Here is an 18,353-nt window from a genome sequence, read left to right as displayed (position 1 = left end):
GTGGGCGCTGATTGGCGGAGGCTCCTCTCCTCTCTCTGTCTGTCTGTCTGTCTTCCCGCCCCCCCTCCCCTCCGAGTCAGGGAGGCAACGAAGCGCTGAGGGGGAAAAAGAGTAAGGTTGTTTTAAAAAAAAAAAAAAAAAAGGAGGGAGGGAAGGAGGGCGTGGGCGTGGCCAGGGCGCGCTCGAGCGCGAGGCAGGAGCGCGCAGGCGCGCGCTGAGGCCAGAGCGCCGCTGCCGTCGCCGTCGCCGTCGCTGCCGCCGCCGCCGCTCGCTGCCGCCATTTTGGATCCGCGGCCGCCCTCAGGAGTGAGGGGCGAGCGAAAAGGAGCCAGGCCGAGGCCCCCCACCCCGGCGTCCGGCTTCAGCAAAGCAGCAACAGCAGCCGCTGCCGCCGCCATCCGGCCTGCGGGATGAGGAGGCGGCGGCCTGGCCGCGATACGGTGAGTTGCGAGGCGGCGGAGGGCAGTGAGGAAAGTGCGGGGGAGAGAGAGAGAGAGAGGGAGGGAAGGAGGGCGTGGGCGTGGCCAGGGCGCGCTCGAGCGCGAGGCAGGAGCGCGCAGGCGCGCGCTGAGGCCAGAGCGCCGCTGCCGTCGCCGTCGCCGTCGCTGCCGCCGCCGCTCGCTGCCGCCATTTTGGACCCGCGGCCGCCCCCAGGAGGGGGGGGCGAGCGAAAGGGAGCCAGGCGGAGGCCCCCCACCCCGGCGTCCGGCTTCAGCAAAGCAGCGACAGCAGCAGCCGCCGCCGCCATCCGGCCTGCGGGATGAGGAGGCGGCGGCCTGGCCGCGATACGGTGAGTTGCGAGGCGGCGGAGGGCAGTGAGGAAAGTGCGGGGGGGAGAGGGAGGGAGAGAGGGAGGGAAAAGGCGGCTTTCCGTGCCATCGCCCTGACAGCTAGGCCGAGGGGGGCAAAAAAAAGGCGCCGTGACAAGGCCCGGGAAGGAGAGAAGGGAAGACCCCGCTCGCCTAGGCCGAGCCTTCGGGGTTGGGGTGGGGGTGGGGCAAAGGGGGGTCCTTTCGGGTGGGGAGGGCGAAGGGTGTGGTGGGGGTTTTAAACGGTGGTTGGTAGCCAAGCGGGGCCGGTGGGGTTGAGGTGCCATCCTCTGCGCGCGCGTGAGTGTGTACACGCTTGTCTCAGCCTGGGGGGTCTGCGTGTGCACACGTTCAAGGGAGGGGGTGCATGGGGTGCGGGAGGGGGCATGACGTGAGCGCACCTCCTTTGGGTATGCGTGTCCATTGAGGGCGTGTGTGTATCAGTAGTTGTATTATTTGTATGCGTGTGTGTGTGTGTTGAAATTTATCTTGAGTGTGTATTAGGTGTGCCTTGCACACCTTCGTCTGTTAGCTCTATGTGTGCGTGCATTTGTGCGCACTTTTATGGGGGAGTGTCCTGAGTGCACACCTTTAAGTGTCGTGTGTGTGTGTGTGTGTGTGTGTGTGTGCGCGCGCGCACTTGTAACATTGCCTGTGTGTGCATTGGATATGTATGTATTAATATGTGCATTGAGTATTTGTGTGTTGAAATTTATCTGAGTGTATATTAGTTGTGCTGTGTTTGCGTAGGTGTTCGCACTGTTTATGGGGGAGTGTGCTGAGTGTGTGCACACCTTTACCTAAGTGTCATGTGTATGTGATGTGTGTGCACATCAGCCTATGTGTGCATTGGGTATGTGTGTATCAACATGTGCATTGAGTATTTGTGTGTGTGCTGAAATTTATCAGAGCGTGTATTAGGTGTGCCGTTCACACCTTCGACTGAGTATTAGCTCTGCGTGTGTGCGTACCGTTTATGGGGGAGTGTCCTGAATGTGTGCACACCTTTACCTGAGTGGCGTGTGTGTGGGTGTGTGATTTGTGTGCACACTTGTAACTGAGCCTGTGTGCATTGGGTATGTGTGTATCAATATGTGCATTGAGTATTTGTATGTGTATGTGGACTGAAATTTATCTGAGTGTGTATTAGGTGTGCGTGCACACCTTAGTCTGAGCCTATTAGCTCTGTGTGTGCGTGTGTGTGTGTGTGCAACATTTGGGAGGGAGTGTCCTGAGTATGTGCATACCTTTACCTAAATGTGTGTGAGTGCAAATTTGTGTGAGTCTGTTAGGGTTGTGCGTGCACCCGTTTGTGGGGGTGGGTGGGATGTTGTATGGTGTGTGTGTATTGTGCAAGTGCATCTATATGTGTGTATTATGTGTATCAATATGTCTTGTATTTATGTGCGGGTGCGTGCGGGCACCTTCATCTGTTAGATTTGTGTATGCACCCATTTATGATATAGAGGGTTGTATGGCGTGTGTGTTTTGTGTGAGCGCACGTTTATCTGAGTGTGTATTAGGTGTGTATGTACACCTTTGAGTCTATTAGGTCTGCGTGCATCCCCGTTTATTGGGGAGTGTCATCTGTCTGCACACCTTGACGTGTCGTGTATGTGAGGGCACGTTTGTGTGAATCTGTTAGGATTGGGTGTGCACCTGTTTACAGGGGGGGTTGTTCTGTGTGTGTGTATTATGTCAGCACACTTGCTGTGTATTAGGTGTGCATGCATACCTTTATCTGGGTCTATTAAGTCTGTAGGTGCAGCCATTTATGGGGGGGAACATATATGTGCAGACCTTTATCTGAGTATTATGTGTGATACTTTCAGGACTGTGTGCAGTTATAGGCTGTGTATCATGGGGGGGTATTATGTTTGCATATGCACACATTTGTGGGGGGGTATTACGCTTGCACACGTAAGTTTATATACACCTGTGTGTACTTCCAATGATATATCTCATAAATGCATGGGTTTATAGCTCTGCACCTGCGTGCACAATACGTCCCCCAGATACCTAGATATATGAGAGATGATGGCTTAAGAGAGCTGCTTGATCTCTAGTTAGGTATGTGTGTGAGTCTCCCTATTTTGGCAAAGGGTTTTGAGAAGAGGGGCACACCAACTAAACACATGTTGGTGTTTTGGGGAAGCTCTCTTATATTGGAGAGTTTGATTGAGTCAGTTGCCGTCTCATAGCTTAATTTTGTAGGTTTCCCTTTTGGGATTTTTGTTCACACTCTTGCAAAATGTCCAGGGCCAAGTGGGGGATAAATTGCAATAGAGCAATTTACACTTGGAATGCTTGTTGAGACTTTGTGTTATCAGATTCTTGGGTCCTCACTGTTCACTGGAATTTGTGGTACAGTTCCAGAATTCTTGATTTGGGTGATGAAGTCTTCCTGTTCTTAATTGCGACGTATTTCTCTATACTTGTTTGTTTCACTACGTGGCTGTGTGTGTAGACTTCTGGTTTTAGATATCTATTTATATAAAGTCTTTTTTTGGTTTTCAATATGATGGAAATTCAGATGGCTGAACCTTGTAAAATGTGTATGAAACTCTTGGCCACATTTCCATAGTTGGAAACTTTTACAGAGGGTTGCTTAAATAAATTTGATTTCCAAGAATTATTGCTGGGCCCTCCCAGCATGAACTGTATGTACAAGCCGAAGACTGATTCTTTGGAATCACCTCAGTATTGCCATATATTCAACATAAAACATATTTCATTTGTGAGAAGTAGCACAGAGTGTGCGATGTGCACACACACTCATGCATAAAAACACATGTGTTTTGTTTGATATACAAATGTTGGAAAACTCTCAGCCAATCGCTGTTTCCCAGCGTATCCATGCACCATAATAGATCATCACACATGACAGATTACATGTGCTTTGCATGCTAATTTTTTATTTAAATGTAGCCTTTGGCTCCCATATGGCGAAAGAGATTCTTGACAATCAGGTTAACCTGTTTATAGAACTGCCCTGGAGAGTAATTCCTCTGCAGATGCTGTGCAGATAGTTTTATAAAGATCGTTCATAATTTTTTGTTTTCGTATGCCACAATGTGCAAGCTCCCACGGACCATTTGGCGGTCAATTTGGAGTGCGTAAAAAAGAGAAGAAAAAGAGTGCTATATATAAGATTTAAAATACATCCAATATAACATATCCTATATCCAGGGGGAAGAACAGGATTGTCATGTCATTATATATGACGGGAATAAAATATACCTTATCAAAGCTGGGTATCCATATTTGATTTTTTTTTCTCATCTAGTAGAAGCTTTGCTTCTGTTTGTCCCTGAAACAAAATTTTTATAGCTGAGCACTTTTACTTTTGTTATTATCATCAGATAATAAGGATTCTCCTTGTTTTCCTTGTGTGATAACTTTCATCCCCTTCATAACTTGTGTGATAACTTTCGTCAACCTTAGATCCAAATACTTATCACTCATGCTGTCCATCTCTTCTTGTTGACTTGTTCAGAGTTTGATTGAGGATTTTATTTTGGTATTTTTGTAATCTGTTTTTGAGAGAACCATTTTGGCCGGTTGGGGGAATTCCAGTTGGGAGTTCCCTCTTTGATAGGTTCTTAAGATTTAACCACCGGTTATCTCTTGTTAATAGAGATAATTGGAATTATTGGATAATTGGATAATTAGAAACAGCCTCAATCTTATGTATGGTGGCCCTCCTGCAAGCACAAGATAGGCAGCAAATACATGTGATAAATAGATAAATTAGGGCTGAAATTCCAGAATGGAGGAGAAACCAGGGAGAGCCTCTCGGCCGCTTTTGAATCAGGTGTTTTAGAGACTGGGACCATCCTCCTCCTCCTCCTCCTCGGGTTGTCGCGAATGTTCACCTGCTGAGAAGCAATGCTGGAGGACCAAACCAGTAGCAAGATTGATGTTCCCATTGGCGTAATTTATTACAGTTAGAAAAAAAATAAAATAAAAGGTCAGCTAACCTGACTGATACCTGTCTGAATCAAATAGTATATTTGCCTTCATTCGTCAATCAAATAGTCTTTAAGAGAAGCCAATCAGTGTCACTAGTTAGATGTAAAGATGTTTGTTTGTTTGGATTGATGTGTCCATGCGCAATAGAAACATTTGTGTGAAATCCATGAAAAACATTTGTACAATACAAATCTTCCCCCTTCTCAAAGGATATTTCAAGAAACATTTGGCTTGAAGCATTTTTTTTTGTTTCTTTTGTTTTGTGTTTCTCTTTAAAGTGTTTCTTTTTTAATTTTCATAAATGAAAAATTTTGTGTTTGCACAACTGGAGTGGCTCCAATTATTATTATTTTTAGCTCTGCCCTAACATAATCCTGATTCTCTGTCCTCGGAAGGGAAATCATTCTCTCCCCTGTCTTTTCCGTTAACAGTGAGAAGATGTTAGCCACCGATGTCCGGGAAGAGCAACTTGCGGACCGCCTGCCTGCCGTCTTTTAAGAGGAGAAATTTTGCCACGGCCCATAACTGGGATGGACCCTCAGCACACTGCTATGTTAGGGTTGGGCTCTGGTTCTGAAGGGTTTTCTGGGAAGAGCCCCTCCGTGGGCGCCACGGGAGCTAGGCGAGAAGCCGAGGTTGATGGTAGCGCAAAGGAGGAAGAGGAGGAGAAGAGGAGGAGCCGGGAGAAGAGCGGCAGCGATGAGGCGGGGAAGGAAGGAAGCCTGTCCGATGCCCAGCACCAGTTTTCTGTGAAGGAGACGAATTTTTCCGAAGGGAATTTAAAACTGAAAATTGGCCTCCAGGCTAAGAGAACTAAGAAACCCCCCAAGAACTTGGAAAACTATGTCTGTCGCCCTGCCATAAAAACCACTATTAGGCAGCCCAGGAAGGTGCAGAAAGTTGGAAAGATGGGTGAGGAGAAGAACGACCCAGGATCTGCGAAGCAGGTGAGTCGCGCTTGGGTTTAAATCCTCTTTTTTGTAAAACAACATGGATCTTGTTGCAGTCCTTATGTAACATGCTATGGTTGGTTGGTATTCTCCCAATATTGCGGGATACGGTACCAGCACCTAAGAAAAATGCTGCTTTTCCTGTAAAGTTCAGGAGAAAGGTGAGATTTTAAATTGACAAATTCTTGATTTTAACCCTTACGCTGTGTAGCCCCAGATCTGGGCAATTTATCAGAGTTTGTCGATCAGAAATGGTGCTCCCCCCCCCAAAAAAAAGGCAACTGGACACCTTTGGTTTTCCTTGAAGACCTTTCGCTTCTCATCCAAGAAGCTTCTGAAGTTGACGGTTAGAACAATTAATCAGTGGAACAACTTGCCTGCAGAAGTTGTAAATGCTTCAAGACTGGAAATCGTTAAGAAAATGTTGGATAACCATTTGTCTGAAATGGTGTAGGGTTTCCTGCCTGGGCAGGGGGTTGGACTAGAAGACCTCCAAGGTCCCTTCCAACTCAGTTGTTGTTGTTGTTGTTGTTGTTGTTGTTGTTATTATTATTATTATTATTATATCCAGTTGCCTCTTGAAAAAGCACCTTCGGAACTACCGTGACCTGGATGACTGAGAATCTCCATAGACATTGATCAGAATGGGTTGGTGGTGGTCTCTGCCAGTTGTCTGGATTTCCGGTGGCCTCTGAATCGTCCATCCATAGCGGGGTGGGGGTGGGGGGGAACCTCTGCATGCTGTTCGAAGCCCTCAGATAACCTTTCTCTATTAAATTTATATTCTGCTTTTCTGGCTTATAAACCCCTTGGGTGCCCTGCTGTCCTCATAACCATTGAGGAGCAACGGTGTTTCTCGGGCTGCGTGTTGGTTTCCTAAATGCCTAAACTGTAGGCGTCTTTGGCAAGGAAGTATGTGGATGTAACCAGAGCAGGTAGGAAATTGTAAGAGGAGAAACTTAAGTGTAAAGAAGACAGGTGTATCAATTCGTTGTGGAGTTGCAAGGAGGAGGGGGTGGTTTTTTGGTAGCTGACTAGTGAGACAGATCATTTCTCAAGAGATTCCCAGTGCCCATATTTCAATAAACGTTGTATTTTGAAGGTCGGTGAGCAGTTGTCCTGTAGAGGCTGAGTATGTGCTCGTGTGCGTGGCGATGTTTAAAACTCCATTCTGCCCTTTTCCCCAGGTGACATTGGTTCACCTTCAGAATTTGACCTGCGTTTCATTCCGGCCTCGCCAAAAATCTTCATTATCTTTGCGAACCTGGGTTTCAGAGGCGTCTCTAAACAAGTATCTGATTCGGATAGAATTTCTCTCTCTCCCTGCTTTCAGTACTCATCCATTTATTCTTGTTGAATTAATCCCTTCGTGGCGTTTTTCTAATGCTTTCATTCGGGTGCTTAGAATGTTTTCCGAAAGCCCTGTGAAAATGCTTTCAAAATTAACGTTCATATTATAAAGATTGAGAATGGAGCCAGAGAGGACTCAATGTCACGGTGTCCTAAATTATAAAGTTCCTTTGAATTTCAGTCCTATAAAATGAAGTTAGATTCCAAATATAGGTAGATACAAAACCCAGCTGCAGGAGAATGTTTTTTTTTTTTTAAAAAAAAACTCAGATACTTGTATTCCTTTTCACAGCATGGCTTAATTGGGCGAGCATTTTTGAACCCATGCAATTGTTGATGCTTTAAATATAGCTTGGAAGCTTTTGCTAGGATATGGGAGCCTCCTGCGATTATCAGCGTGCATAAAAACATCAGAAAATCCAGGTGTTTTAATTCCAGACCTGAACAATTTGACAAAACGCGCCCACCAGCTTCTTGGGACTCCGATAGTTCTATAAATTCATGCCTCTAGCTGATGTTTTGCCATGTAAGCAGGCAGTTTCTAACCTCTGCTGCAGGATGTAACTGCTAAAATTAGCAGAATGATTTATCTTCTATACCTGTAACCCTGGGCTATTGTTGGAAGGCAGAAAATAAAAAACAACAACACACAACTCTGGTTCTTCAGCTACCACAATTTCAGTATCTAAGTTCCCCCAACCAAAAGAACCCAATTCATACTTTGTCCTTTAAGAACAGTGACATTAAAATAGAAATTTTGTAGAGGAAGTCTAAATACCTGCGCAGTCTCACTCTCTCTTTTTTTCTCCCATTTTTTCCCCAGTTCTTTCACTCTCTATAAATATTTATGTTGCTTGCCTGTTGAGAGAGGGGTCTGTCTTTCTCCCCCATTATTTTGTAAAGAGCCAGGGGGAGGCGAGCTATCATTCTCCAGATGTTCTTGGATAGCCACCACCTGTTATCTCTGGGTATTGTCTGTATTGAGCTGTGGCCGCTGCGCTTTTTTTCATTGCCATTTAAGAAGCAGAATTGTGTCTTTCTTTTCCCGCTTCGTTCAGAGGAGAGGGAGGCCTTTTCTAAGATCATTAGTGTCGGATCAAAACCTTACCAGTGTGATTTTTGTTGTTGTCGTCATTGGTTGGACGTAAATGTGTCTCCCGTATGATGGTTTGGCCTGTAAGTTTATTGGAGGGAGAGAGGTTTAAGGAACGAAGGGCCTTGTAAGGGAAATTTTAGGAAAAGCGTGAAGATTCAAAATACAAGTGAAGAGACTATTTGAATTGTGGGGTCCTTGGGTCCCTCTGAGCTTGGTGGTTTTCTTGCAGGCATTTCATGACCCAACTAGGTAACAGCATCAGTGTTGGAAGGTATGAGTTTTGCAGAGGAGGATTAAGGGAATGACTTTAGTGTCCCTGGTGCTCTCTGAACTTGTAGGTTTCTTTACCCAACTAGGTTATATCACCAGTGAGATTTGCTGATGACCATGATGTTATCTGCAAGAAAGAAACCAAGTTCAGACAGACAAGGACCCCACATTAGAAACAAACAATTATTACAACTAGCAGGCTGAGTTTTGTTTTTGTTTTTAAAAAAGCTTAGTTAATACTCAAAAAGTAACAAGTAGGAACCAAGCAGGCATTTCAGGGAATAGGTTTGCCAAACAGAAATGCTACAGTTGCTAATGTTGTTGTTTCCTATATACAATTTACCATTATGTGTATGTTGCCGCCTCTGGTGAGCAGATTTCAATAAACATTACATGTTTCCTCCTTTATATCACACTTAGCTGAGGCCTTCTACAATCACAGTTGAAATTTAAAGAGAGGAGGAATGTTAAAAAAATATGTGTGTGTGTATATGTGTGTGTGTGTATTAATTTGCAAAGGATGTTCACAGGTAACATTCTGGTCATCTCACCCTTCAGTGCTATTTTCAGGATGTTTATTTTCTGTGTGGTGAGCCTCCGGGGTAGGGACTTTCCTTTTTCCGCTCCTTGTTATTTTTTCTTTTTAAAAGAAGTGTTTTATAAGTGAATAAAAGACATCATAAGGAATGTTAACACCCAAGCTGGAGATACTGGAGTTTTGGAGGCGTTCTCGTTACTAAAAGTGAAATTATCTTTTGAGCGTAACATTCAGACTGCTTTTGACTCTTCATCTTTCGACATAAGTCATCTTCTCAAGGGGTTCTCCAAAAACACAGGGGGGGTTGTAGGTCTCAGAATTCCCCACCCACACGATGGAGATTGTAATCCCAGCCCAGCTGCAAAGCTGACCTATGCACCAGCAAGGCCCGTGCATAAATTGCAAAACGCAGCAGCCTGTAGCCTACATTGGAAAGGGCCGGAAATGCGGCTTTTAAATCTACAGTGCCAAAGGAAAGGGGAAATTAAAAAAAAAAAAAAAGATACCCCTCAGGGCTGAGGATTTTGTCTGACATAATAGGGCAGTAAGTTGTCCAATAATTTTGTTGGAATTATTAAATTTATCCCTAGGGCTCCCTTTTGAACCTATTTGGTTTGTTTGTTCTGCCTGAAGTGGAATTTGCTAATGATGAGCCAGCCTGTGATTGAGCTAAAAGCAGAATGGGGAGTGTGTATGATGCAACAAGAGCTTCGTAGATTTGCATACGTCCGTCTCCCTCCCTCCCTCCCTCTCTCTCTCTCTCTCTCTCTCTCTCTGTTATGAACTGCACGTCTTCCCACCTGGAAGGAAGTCAGAAACCATCAAGGGATGGGCATACAAAGAAGCTGGGGGAAGAGTGGAAATAGGCCATGCAGAACCAGTCCTTACAGAATAAAAGAGTGGGAAGGGACCTTGGAGGTCCTCTAGTCCAGGGGTCCCTTTAAGACTTGTGGACTTCAACTCCCAGAGTTCCTCAGCCAGTCTTAAAGGGACCAAAGTTGGAGACCCCTGCTCCAATCCAACCCCTTGCTCAAGCAGGAGATCCTAGCTACACCATTTCAAACGAGTAGTGGCCAATCTCTTCTTTAAAAGCCTCCAGTGATGGAGCACCCCACAACTTCTAGTGGCAAGCTGTTCCACTGACTCATTGTCCTCCCTGTCAGGAAATTTCTCCTTAATTTCCAAGGGCGCTACCCTCCTTGATCGGTTTCCACCCATTGCTTCCTGTCCTGCCATCCCATCTTGTCTTCGTGGCAGCCCCTCAAATATTGGACGGCAAGCTTTTCACGTCACCCCTTGGTCTTCTTGCCAAACTTTACCTACTTGGAGCAGCTTTTCAAATGCTGCCTGGATTGTTCGTTTGGTACGGTTGGTCCAATTATTATGACTTAAGTTTTATGTCCTTTTCAAGGAGGCCTAATTAGCTCTTTTCCTAATGAAACAGCCCTACGAGATGTGTTTGGATACTGATCGGTCTCCCAGCCAGCCAGGAATCTGCTCTGAATCTGAGGTCGGCCCCTAAACCTGACTTTTCATCGTCTCAGTCCAGCTTCTCCAACTACGCTTAGTCAGCCACAAAATTACAACCCCTTTTTACGTCCTCTCCTTCCTGCTTTTTACTACTGGAGATGGCAGCAAACGGCCATAAAAAAAACTTGTAATCCTCAAAGCCCGAGGCATTTTTTCCCCCAGATGTCACCTACTACAAATTATCCTGCTTTTCCTAATGGTCCTCAACCAAACTCCTTTCTCCTTCCTTCCTTCCTTCCTTCCTTCCTTCCTTCCTTCCTTCCTTCCTTCCTTCCTTCCTTCCTTCCTTCCTTCCTTCCGCCCTCCCTCTCTTTCTTTCTTTCTTTCTTTCTTTCTTTTTCTCCCTTTCTTACCTTCTTTTTTCTTTCTCCCTTCCTTTCTTCCTCCCTCCCTCCCTCTCTTTCGTTCTTTCTTTCTTTCTTTTTCTCCCTCTCTCATCTTTTTTCTTCCTCCCTCCCTTCCTCCCTCCCTCCCTTTCTTTCTTCCTTTCTTTTTCTCCCTCTCTTACCTTCTTTTTTCTTCCTTCCTTCCTTCTTTCCTACCTTCCTTCCTTTTCTTTCTTTCTTTCTTTTCTCCTCTCTCTCGCCTTCTTTTTCTTTCTCTTTTCCTTCCTTCCTTCCTCCTTCCTCTTCCTCTTTCTCTTTCTTTCTCTTTCTCCTCTCTCTTCTTTTTTCTTCCTTCCTTCCTCTCTCTTTCTCCCTCTCTCTCACCTTTTTTCTTTCTCTTTTCCTCCCTCCCTCCCTCCCTCCCTCCCTACTTTTCTCTCTCCCTCTTCTCCCCCCCCACCTTACATTTCTAAATCGGAAGCTACCCTGGTCAAGTTCTCTCCAGAACTGCTTCATTCTGATCACGGGCATGACATTGGCTGCTTCGATTTCCTCCCAAGGGACAGAACTTTGTACTTCCTCAGGAGGCCTCTCTCTCGGTGAAAGAGGACCTTTCGTTTCTCTTCAAACCAGGGCCCCTGAGTAGAAGACGTTGGGAAAAGGAGAGCCAGGGAAAACACCCAGTTCAAACCGCAAGGCTCAGAAGTTTGCCCTTCGGGGAAACCAGAACAAAACAAGGAGCTGGAAATTTTATCTCCCATCTGACTCTTGCACATAATTGCTCACATCTCACCCTGGCTGGGCTTTTATGACAACCGCAGATCGCACTGCCTGCTGCCTGCATACCAACACATCCAACCGAGGCCCCACCATTACCATCATCATCATCATCATCATCATTTTAAGGCCTTCTTTGTCTCTGTCACTAAGCATGCTCGGCTGCCCTCGGTGGCGTCGCTTCCTTGGGAAATCACGACTCAGGCACCCAACAAGAGAGCAGCGGCGGCCCAGATGAGCAAGCGCAGAGCCCGCTGGAATCTTCCACCTATTTATAGCCAAACCCTGCCGAGACTGTTTCTAGTCTCGGCAACGCGGTGGAGGGGGGGGGACAGCCAACCCCGCGACTCGGCTACACAGCTTGTGATTTCCGTCACAGCAGCCAAACAAGATGGAATCTGCGCTTGTTCTCCCCTCCCCTCTCTCTCTCTCTCTCTCCCCCTCGCTTCCCGAGAAACTGCTGAAGGCAGGTGTCTTTCTAGTCCCCGCAACGTCCTTGGATATTGCAGGTGAACTCCACAGAATGCCTCCCCTCCTCCTCCTCCTCCTCCCCGCTGCCACCGTGGGCCGTCCTTCAGCCTTCCTCGCCATGGAGAAAAACGCCCTGCAAGGGTTTCCTTCTCCAGCCCACGTTTTGTGGGATCGGCTAACAAAGATCCAGCGCACTCATCACTAGGGCGTGTCCGCCTGTCTACCTGCCTCCCTTTCGACGCCATGCATTCCTAGCAAGTTATGAAAGGGTGAGAACCTAATAATCCCCCTTTTTTCTTGTGGTGCTCTAGATCAGCGGTCCGTGGACCATCGGGGGTCTGCGAGAAAGTTTTGGTGGCCCGCAGAAAAATTATTTGCATTTTTTTTATATTGCACTAAATCAGGGGTCCTCAAACTACAGCCCCTGGGCTGAATACATGTTGCAGAGAGTCTCCCCCTTCAGAGTCTTTTTGTTTGGGTCAGAGGGGGGCAGAAATTCCAACTTGGGGTCTGCTTCCTGGTGAGGGGCTTTGGGTGAAGGCTGGAGGGAAGCGCTGCTGGTGATAAAGAGCCGGAGGGCCTCGTTCCAGTGGGACTGCATCATAGCCTGGAACTGGCTGACCATCTCAGCCCGCTGAGCCCCCAGGCGCCGGTACCTGGCCTTGCACTCCCACAAGTCTTCCCTCTGCTTGGAAAGCCTATGCTCCTAGTCCTGAGTGAGGTGCTTCTGCTGAGCCTCTTTCTTGGCCAGATCCAATTTGAACTGAGCCAGCTATTTTGCCAACTCTTTCTCGCGGTGGCTGCTTAGCTCCAGCAGCTGCTTCCTATTCGGGCCCTAAGGAACCCCGGGCAGGGAGGCAAGGAGTTGGCCACGCCCACCTAATCACATGACCATCTAGCCACGCCCACCCAACTGGTCAGTAGGCAGATCGTATTAGTGGTCTGCAGAATTTAAAATTATGAATTTAGTGGTCCCTGAGGCCCGAAAGGTTGGGGACCCCAACTCTAGATCAGGGTTTCTCAAACCTCCCAGCTGGGTGGACTTCAACTCCCAGAATTCCCCAGCCGACACGTAAGCCACTCGCCGTGGATTCTGACGCTGCCTCAGTTTCCCAAGAGCCACTACAGGGACACCTCAAGGTTAAAAGGAGCAGAGGGTGAAATTGTCCTTCAGCTGAAAGTAGCCATCTTCTGGAAGGCAGGATAAAAGTCAAATAAACGGAACACAGGTTACAACAATTCATTTAATGATCGTTCAACGTTACAGCCGAAAAGAGCGACTTACGACCATTTTTCATGCCTAACGACCATTGCAGCATCCCAGTGGTCATATGATCAGAGGCTTGGCAACTGACCCATATTTATAACGGTCGCAGAGTCCCCAGGGTGTGTGTGTGTGTCACGTGACACCCCCCCCCCTTTTGTCGGCCTTCTGACAAGCAAAGCCAATGGGGCAGCCCCATTCCCTTTAACGGCTGTGTTTCTAACTTAACGCCCGTGGCAAGAAAGGTCGTAAAAACGGGCCCAACAAAATTCACTTCACCGCTTAGCAACAGTTGGGCTCAAACGTTGAGGACTACCTGCTCAGGCATAAATAAATAAAACAGGTGTGAAGTCAGGTAGAGAAAGAAACTTAACCTTTCCTTCATCCCGTCTGCCCCTATGACAGCTGTCATCTATTTTGTGGCAGGTATTAAGATGAAGGTTTGTTAATCCCCAGTTACTTCTTGGATTGAGAAGGAGATAATTTCTCCTAGATATCATATGCAATTTCCCCCAAATAATCTTCCGCCTTCCGCCCAACTTTGGCATCAGGAACAGGGCAGGGACGATCTGTCCGGCTGCTGTTTTCTGAACTGGCCACTCTTTGAGAAAGAGTAGCGGTGTTTGGGGCCCGCCCTCTTCAATTTTCACAGCAGTAGCTCAGAATGATTCGCTCGTTTGCCTGTCAATTCCTGATCGATCTTTTCTCCATTATCTTTCCTGATCTGTATTTTGAAAAGTAACTCAGTGAGTCGTTTACCTTAATGACAGGCATGGAGAAGAGGTTTTTTGTAAAGTTGAGCCCCCCCAACAAGGTTTAGGTTCCCCTCGCACATATGTGCTAGTCATTCCCGACTCTAGGGGTGGCTCAGTGGCTAAGACTCTGAGCTTATGGATCGAAAGATCGACAGTTCAGTGGTTTGAATCCCTAGTGCAGCATAACGGGGTGAGCTCCCGTTACTTGTCACAACTTCTGCCAACCTAGCAGTTCGAAAGCACATTAAAAAAATGCAAGTAGAAAAAATAGGGACCACCTTTGGTGGGAAGGTCACAGCATTCCGTGCACCTTTGGCGTTGAGTCATGCCGGCCACATGACCACGGAGACGTCTTAGGACAGCGCTGGCTCTTCGGCTTGGAAACGGAGATGAGCATCGCCCCCTAGAGTCAGGAACGACTAGCACGTATGTGCGAGGTGGGGAACCTTTACCTTTACCTTTTTAAACAGAGCAAGCATTCCAGTGTAGTCACTGAAAAGAAAGACTGGCTTTCAAGCTTTGGGAGAAGTTGCCAAGGATCGCAGCTAAGCGGTTCGGTAGGTTAGGATCTGGCTGTTGATGGGGCAGCTGAGAAGTTGCAGCCAGGTTGAGATCACATCCTAAGTCATTTGCCGATTAGAAAGGTTAGAATTTGAAAAGAAGAGACTGGTGTCTGTCAACCTCTTCTCCAGAGCACCAGAAGGCAGGACAAGAAGCAATGGGTGGAAATTAATCAAGGAGAGAAACAACCTGGAACTAAAGAGGAATTGCCTGACAGTGAGGACAATTAACCAGCGGAACGACTTGCCTCCAGAAGTTGTGGGTGCTGCCAACGCTGGAGGTTTTTAACAAGAGATTGGACAACCATTGGTTTGAAATGGGACAAGTTTCCTGCTTGACCAAGGGGTCAGACTAGAAGACCTCCAAGGTCCCTTCCAACTCTGTTATTTTGTGATGCTAACTTTAAAAGGAGGAGAGAGAATAAAATGTATTCATAACTACTAAGAAGAAGATTGGGATGTCATTTCTTTATTTTTATTTTTTTCTACCAGCACTGTCTTTTCCACTTCTTTTATTTCTTTTCCTTCAGTGACATCCCAAGAAAATTGTGTATGCAGGCCCCACCCTCTTCACATGCAACCCTACCCACCCTCCCCACCCGCCCCCGTTTTCTACCTGCTGATTTTTGACAGGGGTCCTCCAGTGAGTTGCTGGTGACTTTCAGAGGAAGGCCAGGTTCTGATTTTGAGAGAGGTTGCCATGCCAATGACGGCTAAGGCTGCCTTCCTCTTCTCCACCCAACCCGCAACAAGAGGAAGTAAAAAATAATACCTTCTGCCCGTGAACACACACACACACACACACACACACACACACACACACACACCCAGCTGAAATTGGGAAGGAGAAAATGAAAGCTGCAGGCCGAGCGAATAGAAGAATCTGTTGTTGTTGTTTTAAAAACCCACCAAACCCGCTCTGTAGCACCGTCAAAGAGTCTTGTTTTGACCCTTGAGAGGGCGCAGCGCCGGACCAGGCCGAGAAGTCCAGCTTGAAACTTGTTCCTTCGGCCATGTATGGGAGCCCCCGGAGCAACGCCGAATGCCTATTTTGGGAATGCTCACGATGGCTCCCGTGCCACAGACTACGGCTGGCTCTTCAGCTGCTGGCTCCTCCTTCTTGAGGCAGAGAAGGAAGCATCACAGCCCTTGTAGGTTTTCTGATGAAATTTTTACACTGGGGAGCAGCTGCCACCACTGCCAAGCTCGGCTGGATGCCAGTCTCGCCTCCTTCCCTTCCTCTCTATTTCTCTCTCTCTCTCTTTCTTTCTCTCTCTCTCTCTTTCCTTCTCCCCTGCTACAAAACCTCTCCGGTGCCAAAAGCTTTCAAAGTAAACAACCTCTTGTCTGTCACAGCGTGGCCTAGACTTTTGCAACGGAGGCTCCCTGGGATTGCAGGGGAGGTTTGAGGGAGACGAGAAAGGAAGCGTCAAGAAGAGGCCAGAACACTCTGCTCCTTGGGGGTTGGGGTGTGTGGAAATGGTGTGTGATGTGATGAAGCTACTGGGGGGGGGGGATGCCTTTTAGCATCCCACCCACCCCTCCTTCCCCACCCCTAGTTTTGAAGGGTGTCTCTTGGAAACCTGGTGCTTTCTCAGACTTGCCCTCTGGGGGGAAAAAACCAGATGTTTCCGGAAAGGTTTAGCTCTGTGAGCTTGTTGTAATGAAGAATAGAATTAGATTAGGAATAGAATAGAATAGAACAGAACAGAACAGAACAGAATAGAATAACAGAATTGGAAGGGACTTTGGAGGTCTTCTAGTCCAACCCCCTGCTTAGGCAGGAAACCCTATACCGCTTCAGACAAATGGTGATCCAACATCTTCTTAAAAACTCCCAGTGTTGGAGCATTCACAGCTTCTGGTGGCAAGCCGTTCCACTGATTAATTGTTCCTCACTGTCAGGAAATTTCTCCTTAGTTCTAAGTTGCTTCTCTCCTTGGATCAGTTTCCACCCGTTGCTTCTTGTCCTGCCTTCAGGTGCTTTGGAGAAAATGCAAGTAGAAGAATAGGGACCACCTTTGATGGGAAGGGAAGAGCGTTCCGTGCGCCTTTGGCATTGAATTATGCCAGACACATGACCGTGGAGACGTCTTTGGACAGCGTTGGCTCTTCAGTTTTGAAACGGAGATGAGCACCGCCCCCTAGAATCGGGAACGACTAGCACATATGTGCGAAGGGAACCTTTACCTTTATCTAAACGTAGATATCTAGATTTCCTGAAGTTGCCTTTCCTGCTCTAAATAGTAGCTACCATTCTTGAGCAGGTGTGGGACTCTGTCCTCCTTGCGTGCTGGAACTCAAGAGAGGCCCGTCCAGCTTGCAGGTAAATGTTTCTGATTTGGAAGGGAAGGGGACCTTGGAGGTCTTCTAGTCCAACCCCCTGCCAGTGGCAGGATTCCTTATTCGGGTAATCCTCGATTTAAAACACTTCATTCAGTGACCGTTGGAAGTGGCTACGTCAGGAAGCCAGATTTCGCTTAACGGCTGCAGCTTGATTCTCTTTAACAGTTGTGGCAAGAAAGGTTGCAAACTCTGGGTCAAAACGTACTTTTCACAACCGCCTCGCTTAGCATAGAAATTTTGGGCTCTATTGTCATAAATCAAGGACTATCTGTATCATCCCAAACAAGTGGTTGTGCAAGCTTTCCTTGGGATGGAGCACCCACAACCTCTGGTGGCAAGTCGTTCCACTGGTTAATTTTCCTCACTGTCAGGAAATTTCTCCTTAATGCTTCTTTCCTTTGGTTAGTTTCCATCCACTGCCTTCAGGTGCTTTAGAGAATAGGGTGGACCCCCTCTTCTTTCGGGCAGCTCCCCCAAATATTGGAACCCTGCTATCATGTCTCCCCTTAGTCCTTCTCTTCGTTAGGCTACCTAGGTCAGGGGTCTCCAACCTTGGTCCCTTTAAGACTTGTGGACTTCAACTCCCAGAGTCCCTCAGCCAGCAAAGCTGGTCCCTTTAAGACTTGTGGACTTCAACTCCCAGAGTCCCTCAGCCAGCAAAGCTGGTCCCTTTAAGACTTGTGGACTTCAACTCCCAGAGTCCCTCAGCCAGCAAAGCTGGCTGAGGAACTCTGGGAGTTGAAGTCCACAAGTCTTAAAGGGACCAAGGGGATCCGCAAGATGATTGCCTGTTTACTAATTGGTCTACCCCAATAATTCATCTTTTAAAATATTAAAATATTTTTAAAACCCCACAAATATCAATAGATCGACCTAAAAACCCAAGCGATTGTTTTGTTATGGCTTCGTTTCTCCTCCCCCCCCCCCCTTTTTTTTTTTTTTTTTTAATTTCCCTTCAAACCGCTTGTTGTTGTGGGTTCGGTTCCACATATGTTTTTTTTTTTTAACCTAAAGCAGGCAGTCACGTTCTCGTGGCGTGGCCGGTTTTTTTTTTTGTTTTGTTTTGTTTTTTCGGTTTTGTTTTATTTCCTGTTTGCTTCTTATTGCTTGTTTTTCTTCCTTTGAAACGTTTTCTGAAGTGTCGATATGATTGTTCGGATTATCCGTTGAAGTCTCCTTTTGCAGACAATACGTATGCGGTTTTTAAATGTATATATACATATATATATTTAAATCAGATCATGCATTTGGCATTTTAAGCAAGGTGTCTCTCCTTTCTCCTACCCTTGACCTTTTCTAGAAAATCAGAATAAATCCAAATTATAATGGCCATCATCAA

At 46.7% G+C, this 18,353-nt stretch overlaps 1 protein-coding gene across 3 annotated transcripts in view; it reads left to right on the top strand.

The window, feature by feature from the left end:
- Nucleotides 1-154: 154 nt before the first annotated feature.
- ASH1L (ASH1 like histone lysine methyltransferase) overlaps nucleotides 155-18,353 on the top strand; it is a 66,609-nt gene continuing 48,410 nt past the window's right edge. For 2 of the 3 annotated variants that reach the window (XM_058159901.1, XM_058159900.1), the window contains exons 1-2: nucleotides 613-790; nucleotides 5,213-5,728. In XM_058159901.1, coding sequence (XP_058015884.1) covers nucleotides 5,312-5,728 — 417 coding nt within the window. In that variant the 5' untranslated portion in view covers nucleotides 613-790; nucleotides 5,213-5,311. Of the gene's footprint in view, nucleotides 441-612; nucleotides 791-5,212; nucleotides 5,729-18,353 lie in introns of those variants that run through there. The other variant, XM_058159902.1, reaches the window with a different exon arrangement.

The sequence above is a fragment of the Ahaetulla prasina genome, chromosome 17, assembly GCF_028640845.1.
Source record: "Ahaetulla prasina isolate Xishuangbanna chromosome 17, ASM2864084v1, whole genome shotgun sequence".
NCBI classification, from domain to species: Eukaryota; Metazoa; Chordata; class Lepidosauria; order Squamata; family Colubridae; genus Ahaetulla; species Ahaetulla prasina.
Note: the sequence above shows the minus strand (reverse complement) of the source record. Positions and strands in the feature narration are given on the sequence as shown.